The 12,622-nt window shown below is 41.0% G+C and overlaps 2 protein-coding genes across 3 annotated transcripts in view; one reads left to right on the top strand and one right to left on the bottom strand.

Moving 5' to 3' along the window:
- Positions 1-5,527, top strand: part of LOC138961507 (uro-adherence factor A-like) — a 33,135-nt gene extending 27,608 nt beyond the window's left edge. Inside the window, exons 12-14 of one of the 2 annotated variants that reach the window (XM_070333160.1) lie at positions 2,220-2,275; positions 3,704-3,737; positions 4,264-4,387. In XM_070333160.1, the coding sequence (XP_070189261.1) occupies positions 2,220-2,275; positions 3,704-3,735 (88 nt within the window). In that variant the 3' untranslated portion in view covers positions 3,736-3,737; positions 4,264-4,387. Of the gene's footprint in view, positions 1-2,219; positions 2,276-3,703; positions 3,738-4,263 lie in introns of both variants that reach the window. The other variant, XM_070333159.1, reaches the window with a different exon arrangement.
- Positions 5,528-5,681: 154 nt separating this feature from the next.
- Positions 5,682-10,917, bottom strand: LOC138961508 (zinc finger protein 493-like). Its single transcript, XM_070333161.1, has one exon. The coding sequence runs from the start codon at positions 9,410-9,412 to the stop codon at positions 6,980-6,982; it is 2,433 nt and encodes an 810-aa protein (XP_070189262.1). The 5' UTR covers positions 9,413-10,917; the 3' UTR covers positions 5,682-6,979.
- Positions 10,918-12,622: the final 1,705 nt, after the last annotated feature.

Raw genomic sequence — 12,622 nt, 5'->3', positions numbered from 1 at the left:
TGATTAAAGTATAAGTCGTTCACGCCTATGAGAGCTCACTATTCATATAATGCTCAACCAATAGAATATTACCGAACTGAAATGTGGTTTCATAACTCATAACATTTTATTGATCCCACAAAGGAAATTAACTTGGTCATCAGCACATATAGGTCATTAATTAATAATTATAAAAGAATAAGAGAAGAAAATTCATAAAACCCATGATAACAAAAAAAATATCTAAAGTAATATATGTACAACTACAATACCCTTTTTACTTGCACACATGACACACCGACACACCAACACACATGCATACATACCTACATACATACCTACATACATACATACATACATACATACATACCTACATACATACATACATACATTCCATGTTAAAGTGTAGTTAAGAACATCACAGTAAGTATATCATTGTTTGGATTAACAGATAAGTTTTTATGTAAATGATGATAACAACAATCCATAATTAACGCTATTGCACTACCAAAAGAAGAGACCAACCAAACACATAAAACCAATCCCAGTAATCATCATCAGTTATCACAGGTATCACAGTAGATTAGCCATTGATTCCTCACCTATAACTGAATCAAAACAACATCTGACCAGGCAAATTTCACAATTCCAAATTATCTAAAATGTCGTTAAGTATACAGTGGAATCACATACCCGTTCAAAACATTAAAAATCTGAGAAAGTCAGGTCTTTAAAAGGTGGCAGAGGTAAATTTACACAAGTTATGAACAGTGTGAATGAATGCAAATGCGCTAGTACGCTATCATACAGGAACAAACAACTCCAAATGTAGGTTCCTTCCACTGTATTATACAGGTATGACAAACATACACACAAATACACACAATCATGAACATAAATGTTAGGTATTCAAAAATCAGGTACTCACAGGTTTGGATGCAAAAACAAAGCGAGATTACAATCCCGTGCACAATTTTACTAACAAAACCCTCTACCCTTCACTTATGTGGAGAAATACTACACAAACAGTCCGTGAACTCACATGCACACGATATCTACTTTACTGGTATCGAATCACGACTCGTGTGTTGTCAGAAAAAACAGTTACCGTTCATATTCCGGCAGACTCAAATCACCGTCTGCTCTGCCTACTAAACACTCATATCTTATGTACTTAAAGATCTTATAGACATATTTTAACTCTGTTCATACACAGAATTACACAGCGTCTATGGCCGTTCACTAGGAAATGTATCTGAATACTAATTCCTTCCACTGGCGACCTCGGTCTACTCAGTTCCTTTCGTCCTGTGACCTCTATGGTTCAACTATACGGACAACTATAACCTTGCAATAACTTCGCGAAATCCCGTCGAATTTCAGCTATGCTAGTCTAGAGTTATGATACTTCGGCGGCTTCTCAGATCCTTCACACTCGTCATCTGGCCGCTATCTCCCTCTCAGACCGGTTATACGACGCACTGCACAAACATAAATAGCGGACATCTGGTCTTAGATATCTGTCTGCTATGTTTACAGTTTACAGTGTTAGTCGATTCAACTTATGCGATAAACACTCTAGCGATATTCGAATGCTTATTCCATTTACCTGTTAAGTGCTTTACTGTCGTATCTATCCCGGCTTCCTTCCTCCCGGCCGATTACTTGGACAACCCCTCAATGTCCAAGGACAGTGGTAAAGTGTAACAATACCCTAGATGCGATTTACAAGGTCAACTATCCCCGGTCAGTGAGCTGAACTCACAGTGCGTGCAACACACTTTGCTATGTCACGCTATATCTCTGGTTAGCGCTCTAAAAGCGTGGAGGATATCACTGTCAAACTTTGCCTGTTACAGTGTTATTCGTGATTTCCTTCACAAACAGAAAATCTGAAAAAGGGGAGTACTACTGTATCTACGGAGAACAGAAAGTGCTTTACTCACAGAATTATACCTTCACGTACACTTTCTACCCCACCTATGTTGACCAGGGTTTTTTGGCCGAGACCAGCTGTGCTGCAGCAGGTCACTCAGAATTGTTGTAACTGTGTAGTAACTGTGTAGCAACACGCTGGAATGCAGGCTTTAGATCGACGTTACAGGAAGCGACTGAAGCTAACAGTCTGAGCGGATATATCCGTACCTGGTCAGATAGAGCCATATGAGTGGGTACGGATATATCCGTACCTGGGAGACAATGAGTTAAGAGGTAAAAAGATTGTTGCCTTTTGTTTTCAGATACTTTGACACATGGAAGAACCTTGCAACCAGCGCTGCAGCAGATAACAAATTAGGTGAGTGAGAGGGCGTGGTGGTAAGATGTCGGCCTCCTAATCGGGAGGTCGTGAGTTCGAATCCCGGTCGCTGGTGGGTTAAGAGTGGAGATTTTTCCGATCTCCCAGGTCAACTTATGTGCAGACCTGCTAGTGACTTAACCCCCTTCGTGTGTACACACAAGACCAAGTGCACACGGAAAAGATCCTGTAATCCATGTCAGAGTTCAGTGGGTTATGGAAACACGAAAATACCCAGCATGCCTACTCAACGAAAGCGAAGTGAAGCTGACTATACTAGAGTATATGGTGTGGGGAACCCAAATGGGCAAACGAGCTCACATGTAACCAGAAAATTCTGGAACGCTGAAGAAGAAGAAGGTGAGAGAGAACAAAAATTATAAAGTAGCTGCAGTAACATTTCAAACAAGAAGAGCAAACGCTCGATCGAGTCACTTTCGCAGTTCTGAATATTATATGAGGCATCAGATGGACAGGAAGAAATTGCTATTCACAACACAATGAGTCTAGTCACATTCACATAAAATTTGAGCCCGGTCACTTTTATAGTTTCCGAGAAAAGCCCAACGTTAAGTTGTGTGTTGCCGAACAGAAAAGGCTAGTTATCTCCCTTGTTTTTCTGATAACGTTCGTAAAAGGCTACAGATGTAAATACTTTGATGTAAAGAATAATCCTACAAAGTTTCAATCACATCCGATGAACTTTGTCAAAGATATAAAATGTCTAATTTTTCCTTTGACGCTGACCTGTGACCTTGAAAAAGGTCAAAGGTCAACGAAACCATCGTTAAAGTGTAGAGGTCATTGGAGGTCACGACTAAACAAAATATGAGCCCGATCGCTTTGATAGTTTCCGAGAAAAGTCCAACGTTAAGGTGGTGTCTACGGACGGCCGGCCGGCCGGACGGCCGGCCGGACAGACTAACACTGACCGATTACATAGAGTCACTTTTTCTCAAGTGACTCAATAAAAACCAATGACTGTATTGCTGTTTTAGTCTTGTCCTTTTCACCCGCAGTCTCACATTCAATATTTTAAAAATAGAAGTTATGTCTTCAAAGTATATTTTGTTCATTTTCAGTTCTTCTTCTTCTTCGTTCATGGGCTTAGACTCCCACGTTCACTCATGTTTTTAGCACGAGTGGATTTTTACGTGTATGACCGTTTTTACCCCGCCATTCAGGCAGCATACGCTGATTTCGGGGGAAGTTCTTATTCAAATCATTAACAACATTTGTTTATTCAAATCATAAACTCACAGTTCTTGATCACAAACAAGGGTCAAACTATTTCCCCCACCCCCTAAAATTGGAATGCATGTTGGTTATAGTGACACAGTATTAGCAAACGGGGGAGAGACATGATGTTAATTTAGTTCAGTACAAAGAATTTGCTTAATGCTCATAAAGAGTAATCAAAAATTGCAGGTGCTGTAAAGAAAGAATTCCAAAGACTGTGAAGGTATCACAATATGACATCTGATTTACACATTTCTTGCTTTTGGATTTTTGTTAAAAGCATGAACGAATTTGGCAGTTTGCCTGTTTACTTTTTATTTTGTTTTCGTCTTTAAGTTCCTGTATTTCTTTTTTTTTAAGGAGTTTCTGTTCATTTTAAGAATTTTCTGCATGCATGATAGCTTATCCATGCAATGACTATGTATAGATTTTCGTAATAACTTCAACAGCAAGTATAGTATTACCAGCAGCAAATGATACATTGATAGGTGTGTTAATTTTAGCACAACAAGTAAGATGACAATGACAAGTTAACAGGTACACCAGTGCACACATGTATGTACAAACAAACACGCACACATGTATGTACACACAAACACGCACAAAGCTTAGCACTGAATTTTGGGTAAAGAGACTTCACAAAGTTTTCGCTAAGTTGACCTTGGTCTCAATGAAGGGCAGCCTTTACAGGGAAGCACAAGTAGAAGCTTTAGTATCTTTGTGCAACGGATTCTGTTTTTGTCCCACAGACAAACCCATGACTATTGGCGCCAACAATGCAGACCCTTACGAACTGACTATTTCCACTGCGCCATCACGGTTCCAATCCACCCGCCAGTCTCGACACACACCAGCGGTTCAGTTCATGTGAAGACTTAATGCAGCAGAAGTCGTATTTTGACAGTCAACACATGGTTGAGTTTACCTAGCACCTGCAAGTGCATTATTTTGTTTATTTCTGGTCCAGTTGTCAATGATTTAGCAACATGGACATGTGATTTTGTGTGTTTTGCGTTAGCAGGGAAAGAAGAGGCAGAATAATTCAAGCAGTTGTGTTTGCCGAAGGATGGGTTCTGTACTGTCAAGGGGTGTAAATATTGCTTGCATTATCATCGTTTGAAACGACAAACAAAGTACTGGTTTCACTACAGTGAAATAATTAAAACACAACACAGCCTGTGAAATCTGTTTAAAAAAATGTGCTCGCAGTTGTTATCTTGTTTAGTTCAGGGAATATTATGCTGCTTACCGATTCCGTCCATGCTTTTTTAATTTTGTTGAATTATTATTATTATTTTGAATTTGTGTGTGTGTGTGCCCAGGTAACAAAGACGCATTGTAGCAATAAACAGAACATAGAGTTGTTTGTGGGCAGTGTGATATTTTTCATATCATTCCCTGGTCAAGGCATTGTACCTTTTTGTTTTAAATACAGGGATGCGTCCAGGCGTGTTAAAATGTGTGGGTGTGTGATACCATTTCAGATAGCAAACTTGTGTTGTGTGTGTGTGTGTGTGTGTGTGTGTGTGTGTGTGTGTGAAAGGGGATGAGGGCGAACAAATACATGTATACCAGTCTTTCGGATGAGACGATAAACCGAGGTCCCTTCGTGTACACTACATTGGGGTATGCACGTTAAAGATCCCACGATTGACAAAAGGGTCTTTCCTGGCAAAATTGTATAAGCATAGATAAAAAATGTCCACCAAAATACCCGTGTGACCTGGAATAATAGGCCGTGAAAAGTAGATGCAGCGCCTATAGGCTGTTGATCTACTGGCCGATGTGAATGCGTGATATATTGTAAAAAATTCTATCTCACATGGTATTAATAGGTAACATGCGCCTTGAGTCGCCTTGTGTGGTGAGATACGTGCGCGATATAAATCCTCGTAAATAAATAAATAAATACCAAATTGCACTTGGAGCTGTTTTTTCTGATGGTATACATGTCTCAAATATTGTATACCATCCATAACCAGAGTGAGAACAAAATAAATTTAATCACTTACAGTTGTGTGTGCATAGTACCATGTTGGTTAATTGTCAGTGTGTGTGTGTGTGTGTGTGTGTGTGTGTGTGTGTGTGTGTGTGTGTGTGTGTGTGTGTGTGTGTGTGTGTGTGTGTGTGTGTTTAAATTACAAACACCATTTTGTCAAAAAAAGATCTGACGTAACAGAAGAATCCTTTTCATATATATTGCATTTTAATGAGCAAAATCAGAATCCATCACTCAATTTTTCAGGCTGACAATATTGCAAATGTCACTAGCTGCCACTGAAACCACATGAAATCACTCAGAAAGATGAGTAATAATCTGTTACATATTATCTACATTAGTGATGATTAACCTCAAACACATCAGTACAATTAAAGCCCTAATATCTTAGCATGTACAACATCTACCGAATGGATTCAAAACTCTCCACTTAAACTATACTTGTCAAGCCTATTTGGTAAATATCACAGCAATATTTGAGTTTTCCCAGAAAATTAAAGAAAAAAAGTTACGAACAAAACTAGTATTTTATAAACTACCACACTACTTCACATGTAAACATGTTATCTTTCCGCATTTGAACCAATTATTCCAAAAATTAAAGCCACAGATGAGATATTTCATATCTGAGATTACTCTAAAAGACAGACATTTCCCACAGAACTAACTAAAACAGAGGTATCATTCGGGGAACAAAACACCCTGAAATCATTTGGACCTATAAGGATGCACCATTTCACTAAAGTTGCTGTTTGCCTGCAGGCGAAACCTTCGACACACACAAATCTGTTCAAATTCAGTTTTAATGAAACAAATTGAAAGTTTGTATCCTGAATATCACCAAAATAAACCTGACATGACAGGTCACCTGCAATGTGAAGACACTTGGCTGGTCCCAAAAGGTGTCCTTTCATAGCAAAATCAGTGGAACCCCTCTTTTAAAGCCATATGTACTCGATGACTATACACGCTAATTGCTTTACCAACAGCTGGAGACAGACTAAATTAAGTTCCCTGCAAAATATTGTGGTCTAGGACCCCTTAAATGTTGAGATATTTGAATTTTCATTTTGATCTGGATCGTCCTATTTATAGATTTGGCAACACATGTAACGTTGATGCAAGGGAGAGAACACCGCGGCTTTGTTGACATCCTCACTTTTTCAGAGGCTAGAACAAGCTGTAATGCATGTATTATGGTCCGCCCATGGTGACGTATCGTCATTATATGGTCTTATGGTGCGTTTGACATCGATTGTGGGCAAACTACACTTTGTAAACACGGGAGTGCGTTAGTATGCCTTTAAGATCAGCCAATTTGAGAACTCCTCCCTTTTAAGACCTTGTTTTTTCAGATTTTCTGTTCATAACCTCTACAAATTGACATTCATTTTATGACTCCCTCCTACAAGGGGGGGGGGGGGGTGGGGGTTGTTCCACTGTACCACTGTACTACATTCCAGGAATCACTTGCACGTCAGGATGCACCAGCCTGTAGTGCTGCTGCAGGTATACTGCTTGCGCGTCAGACCTTTCCCACAGATCACACACCTGAAAGGCGACCTGTTAGGGTCGTGCACTCGGGCGTGACTCTTCAGAAGAGACTGGCGCCTGAACGCTTTCTGGCAGACGTCGCACTTGAACGGTTTGTCGGCCGAGTGGGTCAGAAGGTGGTTCTTCATGTTGCACTTGTAGGTAAACGTCTTGTCACACACCGGGCAGGAGAAGCTCTTCTCTCTGTGTTGTTTCATGTGATGGGAGACGTACTCCCGTCGCTGGAAGCTCTTGTGGCAGATGTTGCAGGCGTACGCCATTACCGCCTCCCCTCTTTCAGCGCCACAGATGGACATCGTATAGTTCCTTCTCGATGCTCCTGGGGACTTGGCTGGGTCCTTGTGGGTCTTCAGGTGGTGGCAAAACACTTCTATGTGCTTGAAGTTCATCTGGCATTTGTTGCAGGTGAACACCAGCATGTGATTGTCTGGGTGTTGTGGACATGTGGTATCTATCAGTGTGTGACTGCAGATGATGCACTGATTGTTCAGATGCCTGTTGACTGCCTCCGTGTCCAGAGTGTAGCCCAGTTCTTGTACAGTCTTCAGGCGATTGTTGAAGTACACCCCTCTTTGGTGCCTGGACAGCATGTGAGCGTGGAGAGCGTAGTCTGTGCTGAAGTCTTTGGAACAAACATCGCACTGAAAGACAGTGTCGGAATGCTGCCTGATATGCCTCTGCCATGACGTTCTGCGGACAAAGCTTGCACCACAGACTTCACAGATGTGCGACTTGACACCTTTGTGTGCAGCCAGGTGTGACGCAAGCCCCTGGTCACTTTTGAAATTCACACCGCAAACATGACACACTCTTGGAGGCCTGTTGCTGTGGCAACGCATGTGGCGCTCCAAATGCAAGGTGCTTTGGAGGTTCTTCCCACACACTTTGCACTCTGTTGGGACGTGCTTGGAATGGAACATCAACATGTGTCTTCTTAGTGAGTTTTTGGACAAGGTTTTACCGCACTTTTCACAGGGATGCGTTTTCTCTTTCTCAAGCTGGTGCTTTGTGTCACCATCCACAATGGAATGGGTGTTTCTCATGTGGTAGTTTAAAGTAAATTTTCTTCGGAATTTGTTACCACAAAGATTGCAACAAAGAGAAGGAGCCATTTCTGTAATATGAACCTCCCTGAGATGATCTGCAATGTGTTGTTTGGCACATTCTGTGAATGTTTCAGAACAAAATATACACTGCAGCAAAGTTTCACCTGTGCTCTTCTTTTTCATTCTAACTCGATGAACAGTTCTCATGTGTTCCTTTACCAGCCTTGACGTACGGTACATTTTCCCACAAACTTTGCAGCCTAGAGGCATTTGTTTGGAATGTATGAAATGAATATGATGCAGAAGAGTTCGCCTGGAGGCATATTTCTTGCTGCACTGATCACAACCATATGTTTTCTCTGCATTTTCAAATTGTTTGTCACGATGGCTACTTATTCTGTGTCGTTTCAGCTGAATTTGGGTTTTGAAAGACAGACCGCAGACAACACATTTATGGGTAGCAAGCTTTCTATGTGAAAGCTGAGTATGACATCGTAATCCCTTTTCTGAAGAAAACTCTTTTCTGCACTGGTGGCACATAAACTGTCTTCTCTTGCTCTCTTCTTCTTTTTGGTTACATTTTCCAGCAAAGTTTTCATCTGCATGATCTTTTGTGTGAGAATGATCGTCATTTTCATTACAGTCAAAACATCCTTGCTCAGAGTTAGAGACAATGTGAACTCTTTCAACATGATCCACCAAGTGCGCTTTTGTGCTGAACCTACTACCACACTTTTCACACTCAAACATTTCTTTTTCATGTGACAAATCAATATGTCTTTCATGTTCATGTTCTGATGAGTTCTGCGTTTCTATCTGAAAGCTATTGACGACCTCTCCTTCGTCTGCTTTGTGACGACCAGTGAAAACCTTCAGACTAGTACATGAAGCGGCAGACAGTGATTTTGATACTTGCCCGCCATTGTTATTCTCCGCATCAAAGAAGACTTTAATATCACTGACGTCATCATGAGGACCACCTTGTGGCCCTCTTTTGACAAATGTGTCAATAGACGGACTATTACTTTGGGAATAACTGCCTTTCCCAGCGTCAAATGAAGGTGAGGCAGTATCATTTTCATCACAGTTCAAGCAGGTAGAGTCTCTGCTGAGATTTTGAAGGACCTCAAGCAGCACTATCCCATGAACAAACCCAGCCCAGTACCTAAAACGCTGCTCACAAAGCTCTGAGCATACACCGATTTCAGTCTGGAAAGCCAGCCTAATTTTCCTGTGACTAACAGTATCTGTGATTTGTATCTGCCTGTGGCACACACTGCAACCTTGTGAACCAGCCATCTTGCTGCAGATGTCAATTATCCTCTAGGACAAGAAGGAATACTTGTACTTGTGCGACGTTGTACTGGTTTATAGAAAACCTGTTTGCCGATATTGGTATGAAAATAAGCTGCTGTGCGTGGGCTCTAGCATAACAGGCAGCTTGGGATGTATATATTCCTAGTAGATTTCCAGTATGTGTCTAGTTTTGACTTGAAGGCTTTGACGGTGTCGACTGCTATGACATTGTCTGGTAGGCCAGTCAAGGACCACTCTCTCTGAAAAAAAAGTTCTTCGCACTCTTGTACTTTTGCAAAGTTTTTGAAGAGTTTCTGACTGTTTCCTCTTGTGTCATGAGATGCATCTTGATACATTTCTAACTCTTATCTTTCATACATCTATAGAAATCTGTAATGACACAACTAAGCCATCGTGGCTGCCAAAAGTCTGTGTGATTTGTTTCCGCTTGACGAAAAATAAACCCAAGACTCAACGCACTCCAATCTCTGTCGTTTATCGCAATCTGTGAATCCTATTTGATAGTGACAGCGGTGGGACAAATATTGTCAATCTCCTTCTTCATGTGCATGTTGAGTGTTCCATGATGATCAAGTTGAATAGCTGTTGCTTCTTGCATGTCCACCCTCTCCTGGCCTGAGGACAAAACAACGTCAAGACATATATACTGTAAGAACAACAGCCCGACAACCAGATTTTACCAATTTTATTAGCATCATATTTTTTAGCCTACAATGTATCTATTTTACTCCATTCTGACCATTGCGTCTTTTAGCTTTCTGAATTCGTTTCACACACACCGTGACACACACACCGTGACACACACACGTATACAAACACAAACACCAGCGTCTATTTTGCTTTTTTCATTCTCTGTGGTTTATCTTTTTGTTTCCTTGTTTTCTCTCATGCAAAATGACGGGCTGAATGAAATACACTCAGTGTTCAGTTCACACGCCCTAGAAGCCGACAACACTGAACGTTTCTACTCGCTTTGAGATAGCCTACGTTCTAGCACACAGTAGCAGACGACCGATTCTGCTGCAACTTGCAGTTATCATTCATAAGTTTGAAATGTTGAAAACAGAAATGTTCAGATTTAAGGTATACTATTCAAAGCATTCTGATTTTCATGCGCACAGTACCTGTGAACAGCAATATATATATATGCAAAAAGAAGGCAGTAGAGGACCATAAACTCGAAATTCTTAGCAGAAGACCGGAAGTGACACCAATGGGTGATCTTTCGTCTTTTTACCCAAAGACAGATAAACACTTTTGTCGTGACGAGCATGCTCTGGCTGTAACCTCATTGAACCTTAAAAGCTGGGCATTGTGTCTGCCTACATTTACAAATCATGTCCCATATAGGACCTAGTTACCTCGGAAGACGTCAAGCCTCAATAGTCAGTCAGTCTACCTACATAATTATGCCAATGACAGTAATTAAGTAGACGACGCGATATTTTCATGTATTCTTGACATTCTCTCTTTTAAAATAAAAATTGCACCTCTGCACCCAACTGTAACATTCTGCTAAAACATAAGAAGTCCTGAAGAAGTCCAGACTGCCTTCACCGCCACCAACACCAGAGCCGGTCAGCCCAACAGCAGCCCCAGCAGTCTCGGCAAGCCTGCACCAGCTGATGTCCAGTCCGATGTGCCACCAGCCCCGCCAGCGCCCAGTGCCTACACCACCAAGTCAGGCCGTCAGCACCAGCCAAAATGGACATGTAGTTCTCACCAGTTTACTGCGGTGCACCATCATTTCTTGAAATGATTGAATGTTAGACAACAAACACATATGTACAAACATGCAAACACCTTACACTAGGACTGTGCTATGTTTTTTTTTTTAAAGACACTGTTGAAGGATGCTATTAACTAATACCGACCCGCATCAAATTTCCTTTGTGTAAAGACACTGCAGAAAGACACTGTGTTGAACTGCAAGCACGCATCAATATTTCTGTGACTGTGTGCTAAGACAATAATAAGTGTAATCAATGTCTCATTACCTACAGTATTATTGCAAACAATTATAATTGCCATTCTAATACCAGACAGTATTAATGCTAACTCTATGTGAAAAAAAAATCTAGTCAATTCTTTATTTTACATATTATGATAACTTTCATTTGAAAGAAAGGGAGATGTAACATTCTGCTAAAACATAATCTATGTTTTATGTCCAATACCAAATATCTGTACATGGGAGATAACCACCTACTTTACATCTACTATAACCAGAAGAGTGGTTCCCCCTCTTCCCTAACTAAGATGGCTGAATAAACACACATGTATTTTACCTCTGTCTCCTGAGTCCACAATCCGAGCGAATCCTTCATAACACACACACCATCAAACATTACACCAACAACAAACGCTCGGAATCTCTCTCTCTCTCTCTCTTAGACAGAGACCACAACAATGCAGGCCTGGACACAAACAGGTAGAGAGATAGACAGATACACAACATTTTGATGGACAGGAGTCAGGTACATGTACATGAAATAGCAATTTTATTTGCATTATAAAAATGTTGAATGAGAGCAGAAATCAAAGTTTGTATGAATAGATTCTATGAAATAAACGTAATCTTCTTCTGCTGCGTTCGTGGGCTGAAACTCCCACGTACACTCGTGTTTTTTGCACGAGTGGAATTTTACGTGTATGACCGTTTTTTACCCCGCCATTTAGGCAGCCATACGCCGTTTTCGGAGGAAAAATAAACGTAATTATAGCTACATATATATAAACTAGAGGAATACCCGGCTTCGCCGGAGTGAATCGCAAGACAGAGACAGACAGCGTGGCGGTTCACCACAATCACCTTTGAAGGCGAAGTCCTCTTAAACGGGATTGAGAATTTTAGAGCTTATTTCTAAGCCCTATATTATCTGTTATGGCTTCTCAAATGCCAGAACATACAGACAGACAAAAGCCGCCAGACCCCATCACAAACAGAACTCTACAATCCACAGGTGTTGCCTCCACACACACACACACACACACACACAGAAGCCGTATATTTTTGTTTGTTTGTTTGTTTGCTTTACGCCCAGCCGACCACGAAGGGCCATATCAGGGCGGTGCTGCTTTGACATATAACGTGCGCCACACACAAGATAGAAGTCGCAGCACAGGACAGAAGCCGTATATATCTATCTATATATAAATATAAAGAGATAGATGACAGTGGATTTTTCGATA

The sequence above is a fragment of the Littorina saxatilis genome, linkage group LG3 (genome assembly GCF_037325665.1).
Source record: "Littorina saxatilis isolate snail1 linkage group LG3, US_GU_Lsax_2.0, whole genome shotgun sequence".
Classification (NCBI taxonomy): domain Eukaryota; kingdom Metazoa; phylum Mollusca; class Gastropoda; order Littorinimorpha; family Littorinidae; genus Littorina; species Littorina saxatilis.
The sequence above is the reverse complement of the archived record's forward strand: the minus strand, read 5'-3'. Positions and strand labels throughout refer to the sequence as shown.